At 52.9% G+C, this 12,080-nt stretch overlaps 3 protein-coding genes across 5 annotated transcripts in view; 1 reads left to right on the forward strand and 2 right to left on the reverse strand.

Moving 5' to 3' along the window:
* Positions 1-8,539, forward strand: HAS3 (hyaluronan synthase 3). Of its 2 annotated transcripts, none has more exons than XM_075537395.1 (3): positions 1-636; positions 3,788-3,889; positions 8,395-8,539. In XM_075537395.1, exons 1-3 carry the CDS (start codon positions 1-3, stop codon positions 8,500-8,502), a joined length of 846 nt encoding a protein of 281 aa, XP_075393510.1. In that variant the 3' UTR covers positions 8,503-8,539. The 2 variants fall into 2 exon arrangements, with proteins under 2 accessions (XP_075393510.1, XP_075393509.1); XM_075537394.1 differs by lacking the exon at positions 8,395-8,539 and adding an exon at positions 4,706-7,956.
* Positions 8,060-10,560, reverse strand: DERPC (DERPC proline and glycine rich nuclear protein). The gene has a single exon (XM_075537390.1). It carries the CDS (start codon positions 10,558-10,560, stop codon positions 8,893-8,895), a length of 1,668 nt encoding a protein of 555 aa, XP_075393505.1. The 3' UTR covers positions 8,060-8,892.
* CHTF8 (chromosome transmission fidelity factor 8) overlaps positions 10,557-12,080 on the reverse strand; it is a 7,910-nt gene continuing 6,386 nt past the window's right edge. For both annotated transcript variants that reach the window (XM_075537393.1, XM_075537392.1), the window contains exons 2-4: positions 11,513-11,570; positions 11,151-11,268; positions 10,557-10,781 (exon numbers count right to left, since the gene is read on the reverse strand). In XM_075537393.1, the coding sequence (XP_075393508.1) occupies positions 10,557-10,781; positions 11,151-11,268; positions 11,513-11,535 (366 nt within the window). In that variant the 5' untranslated portion in view covers positions 11,536-11,570. The remainder of the gene's footprint in view (positions 10,782-11,150; positions 11,269-11,512; positions 11,571-12,080) is intronic.

The following is a 12,080-nucleotide window of genomic DNA, read 5'->3' on the forward strand; positions in this document are numbered from 1 at the left end:
ATGCCGGTGCAGCTGACGACAGCCCTGCGTGTGGTGGGCACCAGCCTGTTCGCCCTGGCCGTGCTGGGTGGCATCCTGGCAGCCTATGTGACAGGCTACCAGTTCATCCACACGGAGAAGCACTACCTGTCCTTTGGCCTGTACGGCGCCATCCTGGGCCTGCATCTGCTCATCCAGAGCCTGTTTGCCTTCCTGGAGCACCGGCGCATGCGGCGAGTAGGCCAGCCCCTGAAGCTGCCCTCGCCTCCGCGGGCCTCGGTGGCCCTCTGCATTGCCGCCTACCAGGAGGACCCTGACTACTTGCGCAAGTGCCTGCGCTCGGCCCAGCGCATTGCCTTCCCGGGCCTCAAGGTGGTGATGGTGGTGGACGGCAATCGCCAGGAGGACGCCTACATGCTGGACATTTTCCACGAGGTGCTGGGTGGCTCTGAGCAAGCCGGCTGCTTCGTGTGGTCCAGCAACTTCCACGAGGCTGGATCAGGCGAGACAGAGGCCAGCCTGCAGGCGGGCATGGCCCGGGTGCAGCAGGTGGTGCGGGCCAGCACCTTCTCGTGCATCATGCAGAAGTGGGGGGGCAAGCGTGAGGTCATGTACACAGCCTTCAAGGCCCTCGGTGATTCGGTGGACTACATCCAGGTAAGGGGGGGCTTCCCAGAGGGCTTCCTGGGGAGGGGGTGGCATGTGCATGTGCCTGGCCAGCCGGGCTGTTGCCCCACCAGGAAGGTGAGGTCCAATTTAGAGCCCTTGGGTTTGTTGTGCGCGCCCCTTCTCATGATGAGCAGAGATGGCAAGGTGAAATGGTTCTGAGCTGCAGGCCTAGGCTGGAATTTGCCCTGAGACTACACACAGGTCTCTGGCCCTGGTGTCCTAATACTGAGAACAGCCAGAGTCTCTCGCCCTTACTTTATACTGACCACTAGCTTTTAGTCCGCCTCATGCTTCTAGGCTACAAATACCAAAATTTACTTGGCCTCCCATCCCCTCCCCACCTATTTTGCAGAATCAGAATTACTCAGTGGCCCCACCACACACACAATGAAAACTTCTGTACTGTAGCCAGAATAAAGTATAGTGTCCCCTAAGGGGTGGTATTGCCTACTAGGGGAAACTGTCCTAAGAGGTAATTATCTAGAATTGACGGGACGGTAGTGAATGAGAGAAGGTGAAAGGGGACTTGGTAGCACTGTGTGTTAAGCTTGGGCTGCTCAACAGCAAGGCTGGTAGTTCAAGCCTACCAGCCTTCCTGGAAGAGAAAGGTGGTCTCCTTCGTACCAAGTCAAGTCTCAGGAACCGCCAGAAGCAGTTCTGCCCCTGGTTGGAATAGACCTGATGGCAGTGCGTTTGGTTCTTATCTTTTTAGAGAAAGGGAATCAAGCTCAGTGAGCCTAAGTAACTGGCCTGATGTCCCACCGCCAAAAAGGTGCCGGGCCAGTCTGTCCTAAGTGTGCTGTCACCATTAGGTTATCATGTCTCACCACTGGCAACATGGGTGGTGGGGGTGGTGGTGGGGTGGGGTAACCTTTTCCTCTGTAATTATGGCAAAAATCAAAAGAAATCCTGTTCAAAAGCTCCCAAAATGCTGTTGTAGTCACAGCCCTAATGCTTGTGTTATCTCAATTCGTATTCACCACTTCTAGGCTCTAATATTCGTGGCAGTAGCTACACAGAACTCAGACAATACTTGCAGTTAAACTAAAGGAGTTTATTAGAGAAGTCAGTCCATAGGTTACCGCAAGTCATGATCTACAAACAGTTAAGGACACAGGCGTGGAGTTCTCAGCCTCTCAGCAATGTGGCAGCCAGCTCTCTCCGGCTCTTCATCTCTGAGCCATGGGGTCCCACGGCCTTTGCCTCCACAGACCAGAAAGCCAGCCCACCTGACACTGCCCCACAGATGCATAGTGTTGGGCCAGAGGAGGAGAAAGGTACTTATAGCTTTGGCACTATGCCTCACTCCCCCTGCCACAGCCTGTGATGCATCGGGTCCCGACCTCCGCCACTTGAGACAGGTCTTGAATGTGCTCTTCCCAGGTCCTCAGCTTTCTCTCTTCATTGCTGGTGATAACGAAAACTGACCAGTCCCATCTTTGTGTTATACATGCCTTATCAGCATAGCCCCACTCAATCACTGGTGGGAGTTCCAGAGACTTGAAGAAATTTCACTCCACCACGCACCATGCCCCCCTTCCCGTTAGGCGCTCCTGGGAGGTGGGCCATGCCCTGCCTGTCCAACAACTGCTGACCCCCGCCTGGTCACCATGTTAGGCTGACAAGTTCAGCACTGTACATAGAGGCTCCCAGAGGGTGACAGCCTGTACATTCTGTGACCAAGTACAAGCAGAAGCCCAGGGCTTGATTTCTGGTCCAGCAGCTTCAGCCCAGGGCTTGAATTCTGACCAGCAGCTTCACCACCTCCCTTCCTCCTCTTTGCACCTGGCAGAGGGTTTGCCCAGCATCTGACAGAAGCGTGAAGGAGACAGTCTTGCTGGCAGCATGCTGAATCTTCTAATATAATTCACAACCCTATCCTGCACCCACTTAAAAAGTCTGGTGGCGTGCAGTAGGTTAAGCTAAAAGGTCAGCAGTTTGAACCCACCAGCCACTCTGTGGAGCAAGCCGAAGTTGTCCACCTTCACCAAGATTTACCATCTCAGAGAGGGTTGTTATGAGTCAGAATGGTTACAAGGGACACAGGCACGACCGTGCCGGGGGCGGGCTGCCAGGACCTGACTCTGAGTCTGACTGGCAGTAGCTGCAGCCAGCTCCCAGGCCCTTTTAGAGCTGGATGCAGGCAGGAACGGCTGTGACCATGCCACAGCCCCGGTTTGAGACTTGGCCTGGGCAGTCATGTTGAGGTCATGCGAGGGACCGGCTGTTTGGTGTCCTGGGACACAGCTGGGTCAGCTGCCATTTGCAGGAGCCTTTTTTTTTTTCATTTTAAAATAATTTTATTGAGGGCTGGTACAACTCATCACAATCCATACATCCATCCAATGTGTCAAGCACCTTTGTACATTTGTTGCCATCATTATTCTCAACACATTTCCTTTCTACTTGAGCCCCTGGTATCAGCTCAATTTTTCCCTCCCTCACAAACCCTTGACAATTTATAAATTATTATTTTGTCATGTCTTATACTGTCCAACATCTCCCTTCACCCACTTTTCTGTTGTCCGTCCCCCAGGGAAGGGGTTATATGTAGATCCGTGTGATTGATTCCCTTTCTACCCTACCTTCCCCTTCCCCTCCTGGGATCACTACTCTCATTATTGGTCCTGAGAGTTTTGTCTGTCTTGGATTCCCTGTGTTTCCACTTCCTATCTGTGCCAGTGTACATGCTTTGGTCTGCCCTGATTTGTAAGGTAGAATTGGGATCATGATAGTGGGGTGGGTAAGCATTAAATAACTAGACGAAAGTTGTATGTTTCTTTATTGCTATACTTACAGGAACTCTTTACTCCTCTCTGAGGAGTGTCTAGCCCAGTGTGCCTGTCACCTTGATTGCAGTGACTCAGTCCCCCTTTTTACGCAGGACTCTGAAAACAGTGTCAGGCCATTTTTGTGGAGCTTGATTCTGTTAGGACTACAAATGTACCCAGTGCTCAGGATCTCCCGTTCTCCCCTCCCAGGCCTGGCCCACAGTCTCCCTGCCAGCCTGGCAGCTTTAAGGCCTAGTGTCTGCTGGAGACTGGAAGTGAATCTGGTGAAGGGAGTTTTGTCCCTCAGGCAGTGTGTGCTCCTGTGTCAGTGCCTACCCCGGCTGACTGACCGACGATGCGCTTTGCAGGTGTGTGACTCAGACACGGTGCTGGATCCAGCCTGCACCATCGAGATGCTTCGAGTCCTGGAGGAGGATCCCCAAGTAGGGGGCGTCGGGGGAGATGTCCAAGTAAGAAATAACCAGGGCTCGTGGGGGGTGGGGTGTATGTGGCTTTTTGTTCCCTGATCCAATTGGGTGTGCCTGAGAAGCAGGCGTCTTGGCTTGCTAGTACTGGGGAGTGGGCTCCTTTTGATATTTTCAACTGGTAGCAAGGGCGTCACTCACTACCCACCTAAGCCCTCTCCTGCTCTTGTCAACCTTGGGTGACAACTCCCCAACAGGTGTGGAGAGTGCTTCTACCACTGGGAGGGGCCCCGGGCCCCAGGAAAGGGTGTTTGTTGGCTGGTGGCGCAGTGTATAAGCTGGTGGTAGCCCCACGCAATTTGGCATGGAATGAGGCAGGGTAGCAAGTAACTCCAAAGCGAGACCCTCAAGAGGCCCTCCCTTCCCTAGGGGAACTTGGGGTAATTTAGAGGCCAGTTCTTCTCCAGAGGTGACCCACTATGCCTTCTCTAGAAACTTCTCATCTTCCCTGCAGGCCAGAATGGGGCTGCAGGATAGTTTGCAACTTTCCCTGTTCTCTGCCACCACCACCAGCTGCCTGCTGGGATGGAAGGTGGCTTTAGTCACTGAAGCAACTGAACTGGGAGAGCAGTTGACAATGGGAACTGGGTGGGTGGGTGGGTGGGGGAGCAGGAGCTGGGAGAGTTGTCCGCTCCTTGGAGCCTAGGGTTTCCCAGGACTGGCTGAGCTAGACAGGGCCGCTGAGTTTGGAGTTTGGAGTGCAGGGCCACAAAGCCTGGGGGCCTCTCCGCTGCCTCTGCTGGCCGCAGGATAGTGCTTGTGCCTGCAGGGTGAGGCCCAGCATCTCTGGTTCCCTTGCAGATCCTTAACAAGTATGATTCGTGGATCTCCTTCCTGAGCAGCGTGCGGTACTGGATGGCCTTCAACGTGGAGCGGGCCTGCCAGTCCTACTTTGGCTGCGTGCAGTGCATCAGCGGGCCCTTGGGCATGTACCGCAACAGCCTCCTCCAACAATTCCTAGAGGACTGGTACCACCAGAAGTTCCTGGGCAGCAAATGCAGCTTCGGGGACGACCGGCACCTCACCAACAGGGTCCTGAGCCTCGGCTACCGGACGAAGTACACTGCCCGCGCCAAGTGCCTCACAGAGACGCCCACCAAATACCTCCGGTGGCTCAACCAGCAGACGCGCTGGAGCAAGTCTTACTTCCGGGAGTGGCTCTACAACTCGCTGTGGTTCCACAAGCACCACCTCTGGATGACCTACGAGTCAGTGGTCACAGGGTTCTTTCCCTTCTTCCTCATTGCCACGGTCATCCAGCTCTTCTACCGGGGTCGCATCTGGAATATTCTCCTCTTCCTCCTGACGGTCCAGCTGGTGGGCATCATCAAAGCCACCTACGCCTGCTTCCTTCGCGGCAACGCAGAGATGATATTCATGTCTCTCTATTCCCTCCTCTATATGTCCAGCCTCCTGCCGGCCAAGATCTTTGCCATCGCTACCATCAACAAGTCTGGCTGGGGCACTTCTGGCCGGAAAACCATTGTGGTGAACTTCATTGGCCTCATCCCCGTGTCCATCTGGGTGGCAGTCCTCCTGGGGGGGCTCGCCTACACAGCTTACTGTCAGGACCTGTTCAGCGAGACAGAGCTAGCCTTCCTTGTCTCCGGGGCAGTGTTGTACGGCTGCTATTGGGTGGCTCTCCTCATGCTGTATTTGGCTATCATCGCTCGGCGCTGTGGGAAGAAGCCAGAGCAGTATAGTTTGGCGTTTGCTGAGGTGTGATGCAGCCCCAAGCAGGGCGGGGAAGAGTGCAATGGATGAGGGAGGGATGGGAAATGGAAGAGAAAAGCTAGGGCGGGAGGGAGAAGGGAGTGCCGTGTTAAAAAAAATTTTTTTTAATGGTTTAATGGACAAATCTGATGTGCAAAAAATGACAGCTGCAGTGTAGCCCAAGGCAGCTCTGCTTAGACCCCTCAAGCTAAGTCAGAAGGGGGCTTGTGTGTTTCCACGCTGCCTGTGGGCTTGCTTCTGTCCCTGGGAGAGATGGCCCCATCCTCCCCTAGGAGCCAGAAGAAATGGCAGAAGTGTGCCAAATCAACCAGGAAGTTCCCGCAGGCGAGAGCAATGACAACTTGTGGGAAGGGTTCTCCTCGCCCATTGGGACGGACACCAGCTCCTCATGTCCGGTCCCCCTCCTCCATCAAGCCATCCATGCAATAAGATTGTGCCTGAGATACATGGCCCAGAAGCCTGGTCTTTGGGCCTCAGAAACAGGGTCCACGAATGGTGCTTTATCACGGGTTATACCCGTCCCGCATCTCCTTGTCCCAGAAATGAGCCAAGCTGCAGGGAGTCTGCATTTCATGGTGTTCACACAAGTTCCCATGTCTGTCGCCACAAAGGCAAGTTAAGCAACACAGGGAGACTGGTGGTGCTGAAGGGCAAGGGCTACCACGGAGGCCTCGAGCAGTATGTTCCAGGTGGCAAATGCCCAGCTTCTCAGGCCATTAGTGATCTCAGCTGTGGGAAAGGGTGTTTCGGCCTCCTACACTACAGGAATGTGAAACCACAGTAGGCCCAGGAAATCGCCCAGGGCTCAGGTGCACACACTCCTGAGTCCCTCTTAAATTCAGCCCCAACCTGGGTCTAACATAGCCACCTCAACTCATATGTCTTTCGAAGGTCTGTTTCTCTGGCTAATGACAACCACCACCTCCATCCTCATCACGGCTGTTTCTCAAGGTGGCACCTGGGCTTTTGTGGGTCCCTCTGCACTAGGCAAGCCTGCCTTCTGCACACAGGAAGAACTATCAAGAACCTCGGAACCAAACTGGCTGCTATTTTTGGAACTGCTGGACACATGCTTTGGCTTTCAGTCTACAGTTCTCGACAATCATCTCCAGTGAAAAGCTTTACCGTGTTCTCGAGTGAATCCTCGACCCCTTGCTCGTCCTCTCTTACTGTCCACTCCCAGGGGAACTTACCGCCAGGTTCTCGTCACTACTGCATTTGCTTGCTGCTTTCCAGAGACTAAGCTAGAAGATGGACTTGTTTCCTGAATCTGAAGGTTCTTACTTACTTCCCTTATCACTCTATAGGCTGCTCCACTCCCAGCTGGTCTTTCCCTCTGCTTTTTGTGTGGGTGTGGTTTATGGATTCGGTGGTGGGAACACTTTCTATTGACTGTTCTCAGCTCTTGGGTTTGAAACCTGGGATCTTCACCAAGGCTTTGACTTGGAACTTAGTTCCATCCTCAGAGGGGCCGGTTAACCCCCAAGAGTCAGCGGTAATACAGAGGGTCACTGAGGGGGCAAGCCTTTGTACCCAGGTGCTTCCTACAAAAGAATGAAGTGTGCTCTGAGCCCTAGATAGGCCAATTCTGGTGCTCTCTGCATCTCCCATAAACTCCTCGGATTTCCAGTTGCAGCTAGTCATTGTTGCACCACCTTGAGTATCTGACAGCTATGCTTGGTTGGTGGTGGGCTCAGCGCATGAAGGCTGGGCAGCAGCCGCAGTTTGCTAAAGGCAGTTCCAGGCTTTTCCGTGTCTTTGCTGGCCAAGAAGTAAACTATTTTGAGCACTACAATGGAGGAAATCCGGTCAGCCTACTGCAGAGCTCAGCCTTCACGAAGGGCTTGTTTTGCCTCCGCATTTACTTGAAGTGTACAGAGACTATGGACTCTGAACGGAGAACCCTGACTGTCCCCCCTCTCCCCGCAGCTCTGCCGGGCACTGTAGTAGCTGACTTTCCTCGGACCAAGAGGGGGCAAGTACACGTAGCCGCTTGACCTTGACTGGGTTTTTAAGTTATTTTGTACAGTTTTCAGCAGCAAAAACAAAAACCAAACTGGGTCTTCAGCTTTATCCCCATTTCTTACAAGGGAAGAGCCTTTATACAGTTGACACTTTTTGGTTTTTCCTCATTTTTGAGACTTTTAACCCTCTTTTGTATTATTTCTACAGTAATTTGTAAACATATTTATTTTTACCGGCTTTTTTTACTTTTCAGGTCAAATTTTTTTATACCAATTTGTCGAAATAAAGATTCTCATGTGACACTGGTATCTTGAGTGGCTTCCTCCCCAAGGGTTATAAACAGGGAACCCAATACGAAGGCTGAAAACCGCATGCTCGCTCCTCCAGCGCACTGCATCTTATCCCAAAAGCAGTGGTTACTTGGCTAGCCTTTGGGAAAGGTAACAAACCAAGAGCGACAACAGCAGCCCTCTCATCCCTTTTATTAAAGAAACAGTAAGAAAAGATACAATGCAGGAAAGACGCCAACTGTCCTTTCACACCAGGCTGAACAAAAGCACAGTGATTTTTCTCCCTCTGTCCCACCCCCACCCGTTTCAACATTCCATCCCCGTCAGTTTAGATTTTGAGGTTCTTTGATTGGGAGTACCAGTGGAGAGGAAGCTGGATGAGCAGTAGGCCTGAATTCTGGCCGCCTCAAAGTCCCCAGAGGAGGGAGCCTCAGGTGGCAGGAAGTGTTATTTGGTGGGTCTCTGAAGCGGTGGCCCACCGTCCCTGTTTCTGTGTTCAAGCCCCCAGGGGAAAGTATGGCAGTAGAGGATGACCAGGTCCAAGCTGCCCGGGGCACAGCTATTGAAGCACGGTCCATTCACCATTGCAAGGTTTCTAAAGAGCAGTGAGCCGATTCTCCAGTGGTGAGCAGGGGAATACATATAAATTGGGACCTGCAGGCCAATGTATCCCTGAGGAAAAGTCCACAAGAAGGATTCAAGAAACTAGTTAAGAAACGAGGGGCAGAAAGCTGCGGGACAAACACAGCAGACTTCTGCAAGGCTGGAGAGCTTCTCTCTCAAAGCCAGGAGCGTTCCACCAGCCAAAGTCCATGTCCCACAAGAGCGTTTCACCTTTACTCAAGAATGAAGCAGAGTTCGAAAAATATGGCTCCTAAGAACTTGAGCCTCAATTATGTTCATGTGATCAGAGCTCCACACCTACCCTTTTACCTAAAGGGCAGCTCTGCCCAGAACAATGTGCCCAGGCACCCAGGTGGTGCTGGGCAAAAATGCTATTTATGGTGGTAACATCCCATTTGGATACATCGTAGCCATTGGACCCCCTGGCCTTGGGAAAGCAGCTGGGTGTGTGCCAGGGAGGCCTCCCACTCTAGGAAATGGGACCAAAGTCTTGGTTACAGGCCCATTCATCCTTGAAAAGGAAGCTGGGTTTAGACCCATCGTCCCAGTTGGCCTTGCAAAGGGGGCTGGGTTGAGACCCACAGGGCCAGCGGAAGAGCCCAGGGACCCAGCAGCTGATCTGGAAAAACTCACTTGCCCAGGGCCTAATGGGCCAGTAGACCTTGGAAAGGTAGCTGAACTTGGACCCTGCAGGCCAGTGGCCCTTGAGAAATTAGATGGGTTGGGGCCTAATGGCCCAGAAGCTCTTGGGAAAATTGTTGGACTTGAGCCCTGGAGGCTAGCAGACCTCTGAAAGGTAGTAGGATTTGAAGCCAATGAGCCCGAAGACTGAGTGAAGGCAGTTGGGTTCAGTCCCCCTGGACCTGTCCCCCTCGGGAAGGGGTTGGCATTTATTCCCATGGGGCCAGAGGGCCTTGAGAAATGAGCTGAATTAGGGCCCATGGGGCCAGGTGCCCTTGACATGGGAGATGGATTTGGTCCTGGAAAGCCAATTCCTCGAGAGCCAGGACCAGCATTTGGGCCAATGGGGCCAGGGACTCTTGCCATGGAGGAAGGGTTTGTGCCCATGTTTCCAGAAGCTTGTGAGAAAGCAGCTGAATTTGCTCCCAAAAGACCTGCTGCTCTTAGAATGGGAGCAAGATCAAGACCTTGAGGTCCAGTCATTCTTAAGTTAAGACCAGATCCTGTGCCCAAGAGGCCACCACCTGCCCTGGTGTCCAGATTAGGGCCCTGACCTAGGCTACTTGCTCGTGGGTTGGGCCCAAGGCCTGGACCCAGGCTACCTGCCCTTGGGTTGGGCCCAAGGCCTGGACCCAGGCCACCTGCCCTTGGGTTGGGCACAAGGCCTGGACCCAGGCCACTGGCCCTTGGGTTGGGTCCAAGACCTGGGCCTTGAAACATACCTGACCTGGGAGCAGGATTTGAACCCAAGAAGCCTGATCTCAAGTTGGGACTTGGTCCTGGGCCATGGCCATGGCCAACCTGCCTAGGATTGGGAGGACCATTCCCAGAGGACAAAAGGACACCTGTTCTCAAGTTGTGCCCAGGTCCAGAGCCCATGGGGCCGCCACTTCTGGAGTCAGGACCCGCTCCTAGGAGACCACTTGTCCTTGTGTTGGGCATAGGGCCTTGGCCTGGGAGCCCTCCTAACCTTGAATTAGACAGTGGCCCTGGGCCCGGGCCTGGACCCAAGAGGCCACCGGGCCGTGGGAAAGCAACTGCGCCTGTACCAGTGGGATTCATCCCTCTTGGAAAGGAGGCCATACTTGGGTCACGAGCACTGGCAGGGAAGGGTGCTGGATTTGAAGCCAATGAGGCTGATGGAGTTGGAAAAGAAGAGGGGTTTCTTTGAAACGGGCCCAGATTCCCACCAAGTGAACCAGCCATGAGAAAGGGATCTGAGTTCCCACTCAGTGGGTGTCCTGTGCTCAGAACAGGACCCCCCTGTGGTCCCAGAGAACCGTCCAGCCGTCCTCGGGTTGGCAGCGGAGCACGGGTCCAAGGAGTTGGCCGCTCTCTGGGGAAAATCCGGGGTTCTTTCATACTTTCTTGGGGACGCTGGTGATAATGGGCTTGGGACGGGTTTTGAAAAGGATCTTGTTTTTTATGAGTGCTGTCACCAGGTACCGGGTGCCAGTCTCACAGCCAAACTCATCGCAGTCCTGTTCTCCAGGTGTGTGTTTGATAAGGACGGCAAAAGGTTTCTCCAGGTGGATGATTTTCCCATACAGGATGTGATGCCCCACGATCAGCACAGGGACTCCCTTTGGCAGAAGAAGGAGATGTTTGAGGTTCAGGGCAAGGTCGTTAACCCTCAGATGCCTCCTGGAGCTGCTCTGGGGCAGGTAAGGCTTGGTACCACCCTTCCCTGGTCTGGCTCTACCACAGGAAAGCCCACCCTTGTGCCTGTTCCAGATGTCCTAGCTCCACATAAGAGAATTTCCACTGTTAGGAATGTGATATTTTCCAGATTCCCCAAAGCGCAGGCAGGGCGCAAGGAGAACAAGCGGTTAGCTCAGACTAGACTTTCACCAACCAACCCGAGTGCAGTCCTTCCTTTGGGTCCTGGGAACACCACCAGGGTGTAGCTCACTCTCCTGAGGCATTAGGCAGGGAAAGAAAAGCCTCCTCACCTCAGTGGTGTAATGTAGGTCTCCCAGGAGGTTTCCAGCTAATCCGGTGCTGTAGCGAGCCTCGATCTCCCCCTGTAGCTCCATCAGCACCCATTCTGCCAGGCCTCCAGCCCCAGCACTGCAAGCAAAGGGCTGGCGGTTACACTATTTTTGTGGGGTGAAGGAGAATAGTGTCCTACACCACTGTTCATGGCCCAAAGGCGCTCTCTGTTGAGCACAAGGTCTTGGGAAATCGGGCAATACTAGGCACTGAGCTAGAGACAGAACAGCCAAGATTTGTGCCAGATGCACCCGAGGAGCCTGCTTCTCTGCAAACTTGGTGTTCTAATAATTCATGCTAATGAAGTTGCAAATGTACTCACCTGGAAACAACAATTTGTACCATGAGCTTTCTGTCTTTAAAAAGCAACTGGCCACAAACTGCAGAGAGAGAAAGAGATTTAGGATAGGAGTTACCACAGTAAATGGCAATTACTGTGCCAGGTCCTCATCAGACCCAGGGGCTCATTTCAGTCTCCCACTGACCCTTAAGTTTTCAGTTCTGGTACTGATGTTGCACAGCGAGCTAAGGTGGCCTGAGATCACCCAACAGGGAGCCATATCACAGTACACGGAGTTAACAGGCTTTATAATCGTGTACAAGGCCACAGAGTTAGCATGTCAGAGCCAGTAAGACATGCGGCACTGCAGCACCCATGCATTTAACTATTGTGCCTACTTGCTTTTCTCAAGGACACTGTTTACTCTATTTTTTTTAATGAAGGGATTCTATAAGAGTTTGTTTTTCATGTTCTAGCTCTTTAGTTTCAAAAATTCAAAAAATAAGGCCAAGAAGAAAGTCCTTGTGAAGGTAGCTACCTTGACTTCTGATGCAACTCACACTGACCATCTTACCACTGAGCTAAGAACAAGCCATGTCAACTTTTCTCT

This window comes from Tenrec ecaudatus, chromosome 18 (assembly GCF_050624435.1).
Source record: "Tenrec ecaudatus isolate mTenEca1 chromosome 18, mTenEca1.hap1, whole genome shotgun sequence".
Taxonomy (NCBI): domain Eukaryota; kingdom Metazoa; phylum Chordata; class Mammalia; order Afrosoricida; family Tenrecidae; genus Tenrec; species Tenrec ecaudatus.

Excerpts from the sequence above, each read along its gene's own strand:
- HAS3 (XM_075537394.1), top strand. The coding sequence starts at position 1 with ATGCCGGTGCAGCTGACGACAGCCCTGCGTGTGGTGGGCACCAGCCTG. Across the intron at positions 637-3,787 it reads ATTCGGTGGACTACATCCAG|GTGTGTGACTCAGACACGGT; the intron begins GTAAGGGGGGGC and ends TGCGCTTTGCAG. Across the intron at positions 3,890-4,705 it reads GCGTCGGGGGAGATGTCCAA|ATCCTTAACAAGTATGATTC; the intron begins GTAAGAAATAAC and ends GTTCCCTTGCAG.
- DERPC (XM_075537390.1), bottom strand. The coding sequence starts at position 10,560 with ATGAAAGAACCCCGGATTTTCCCCAGAGAGCGGCCAACTCCTTGGACC.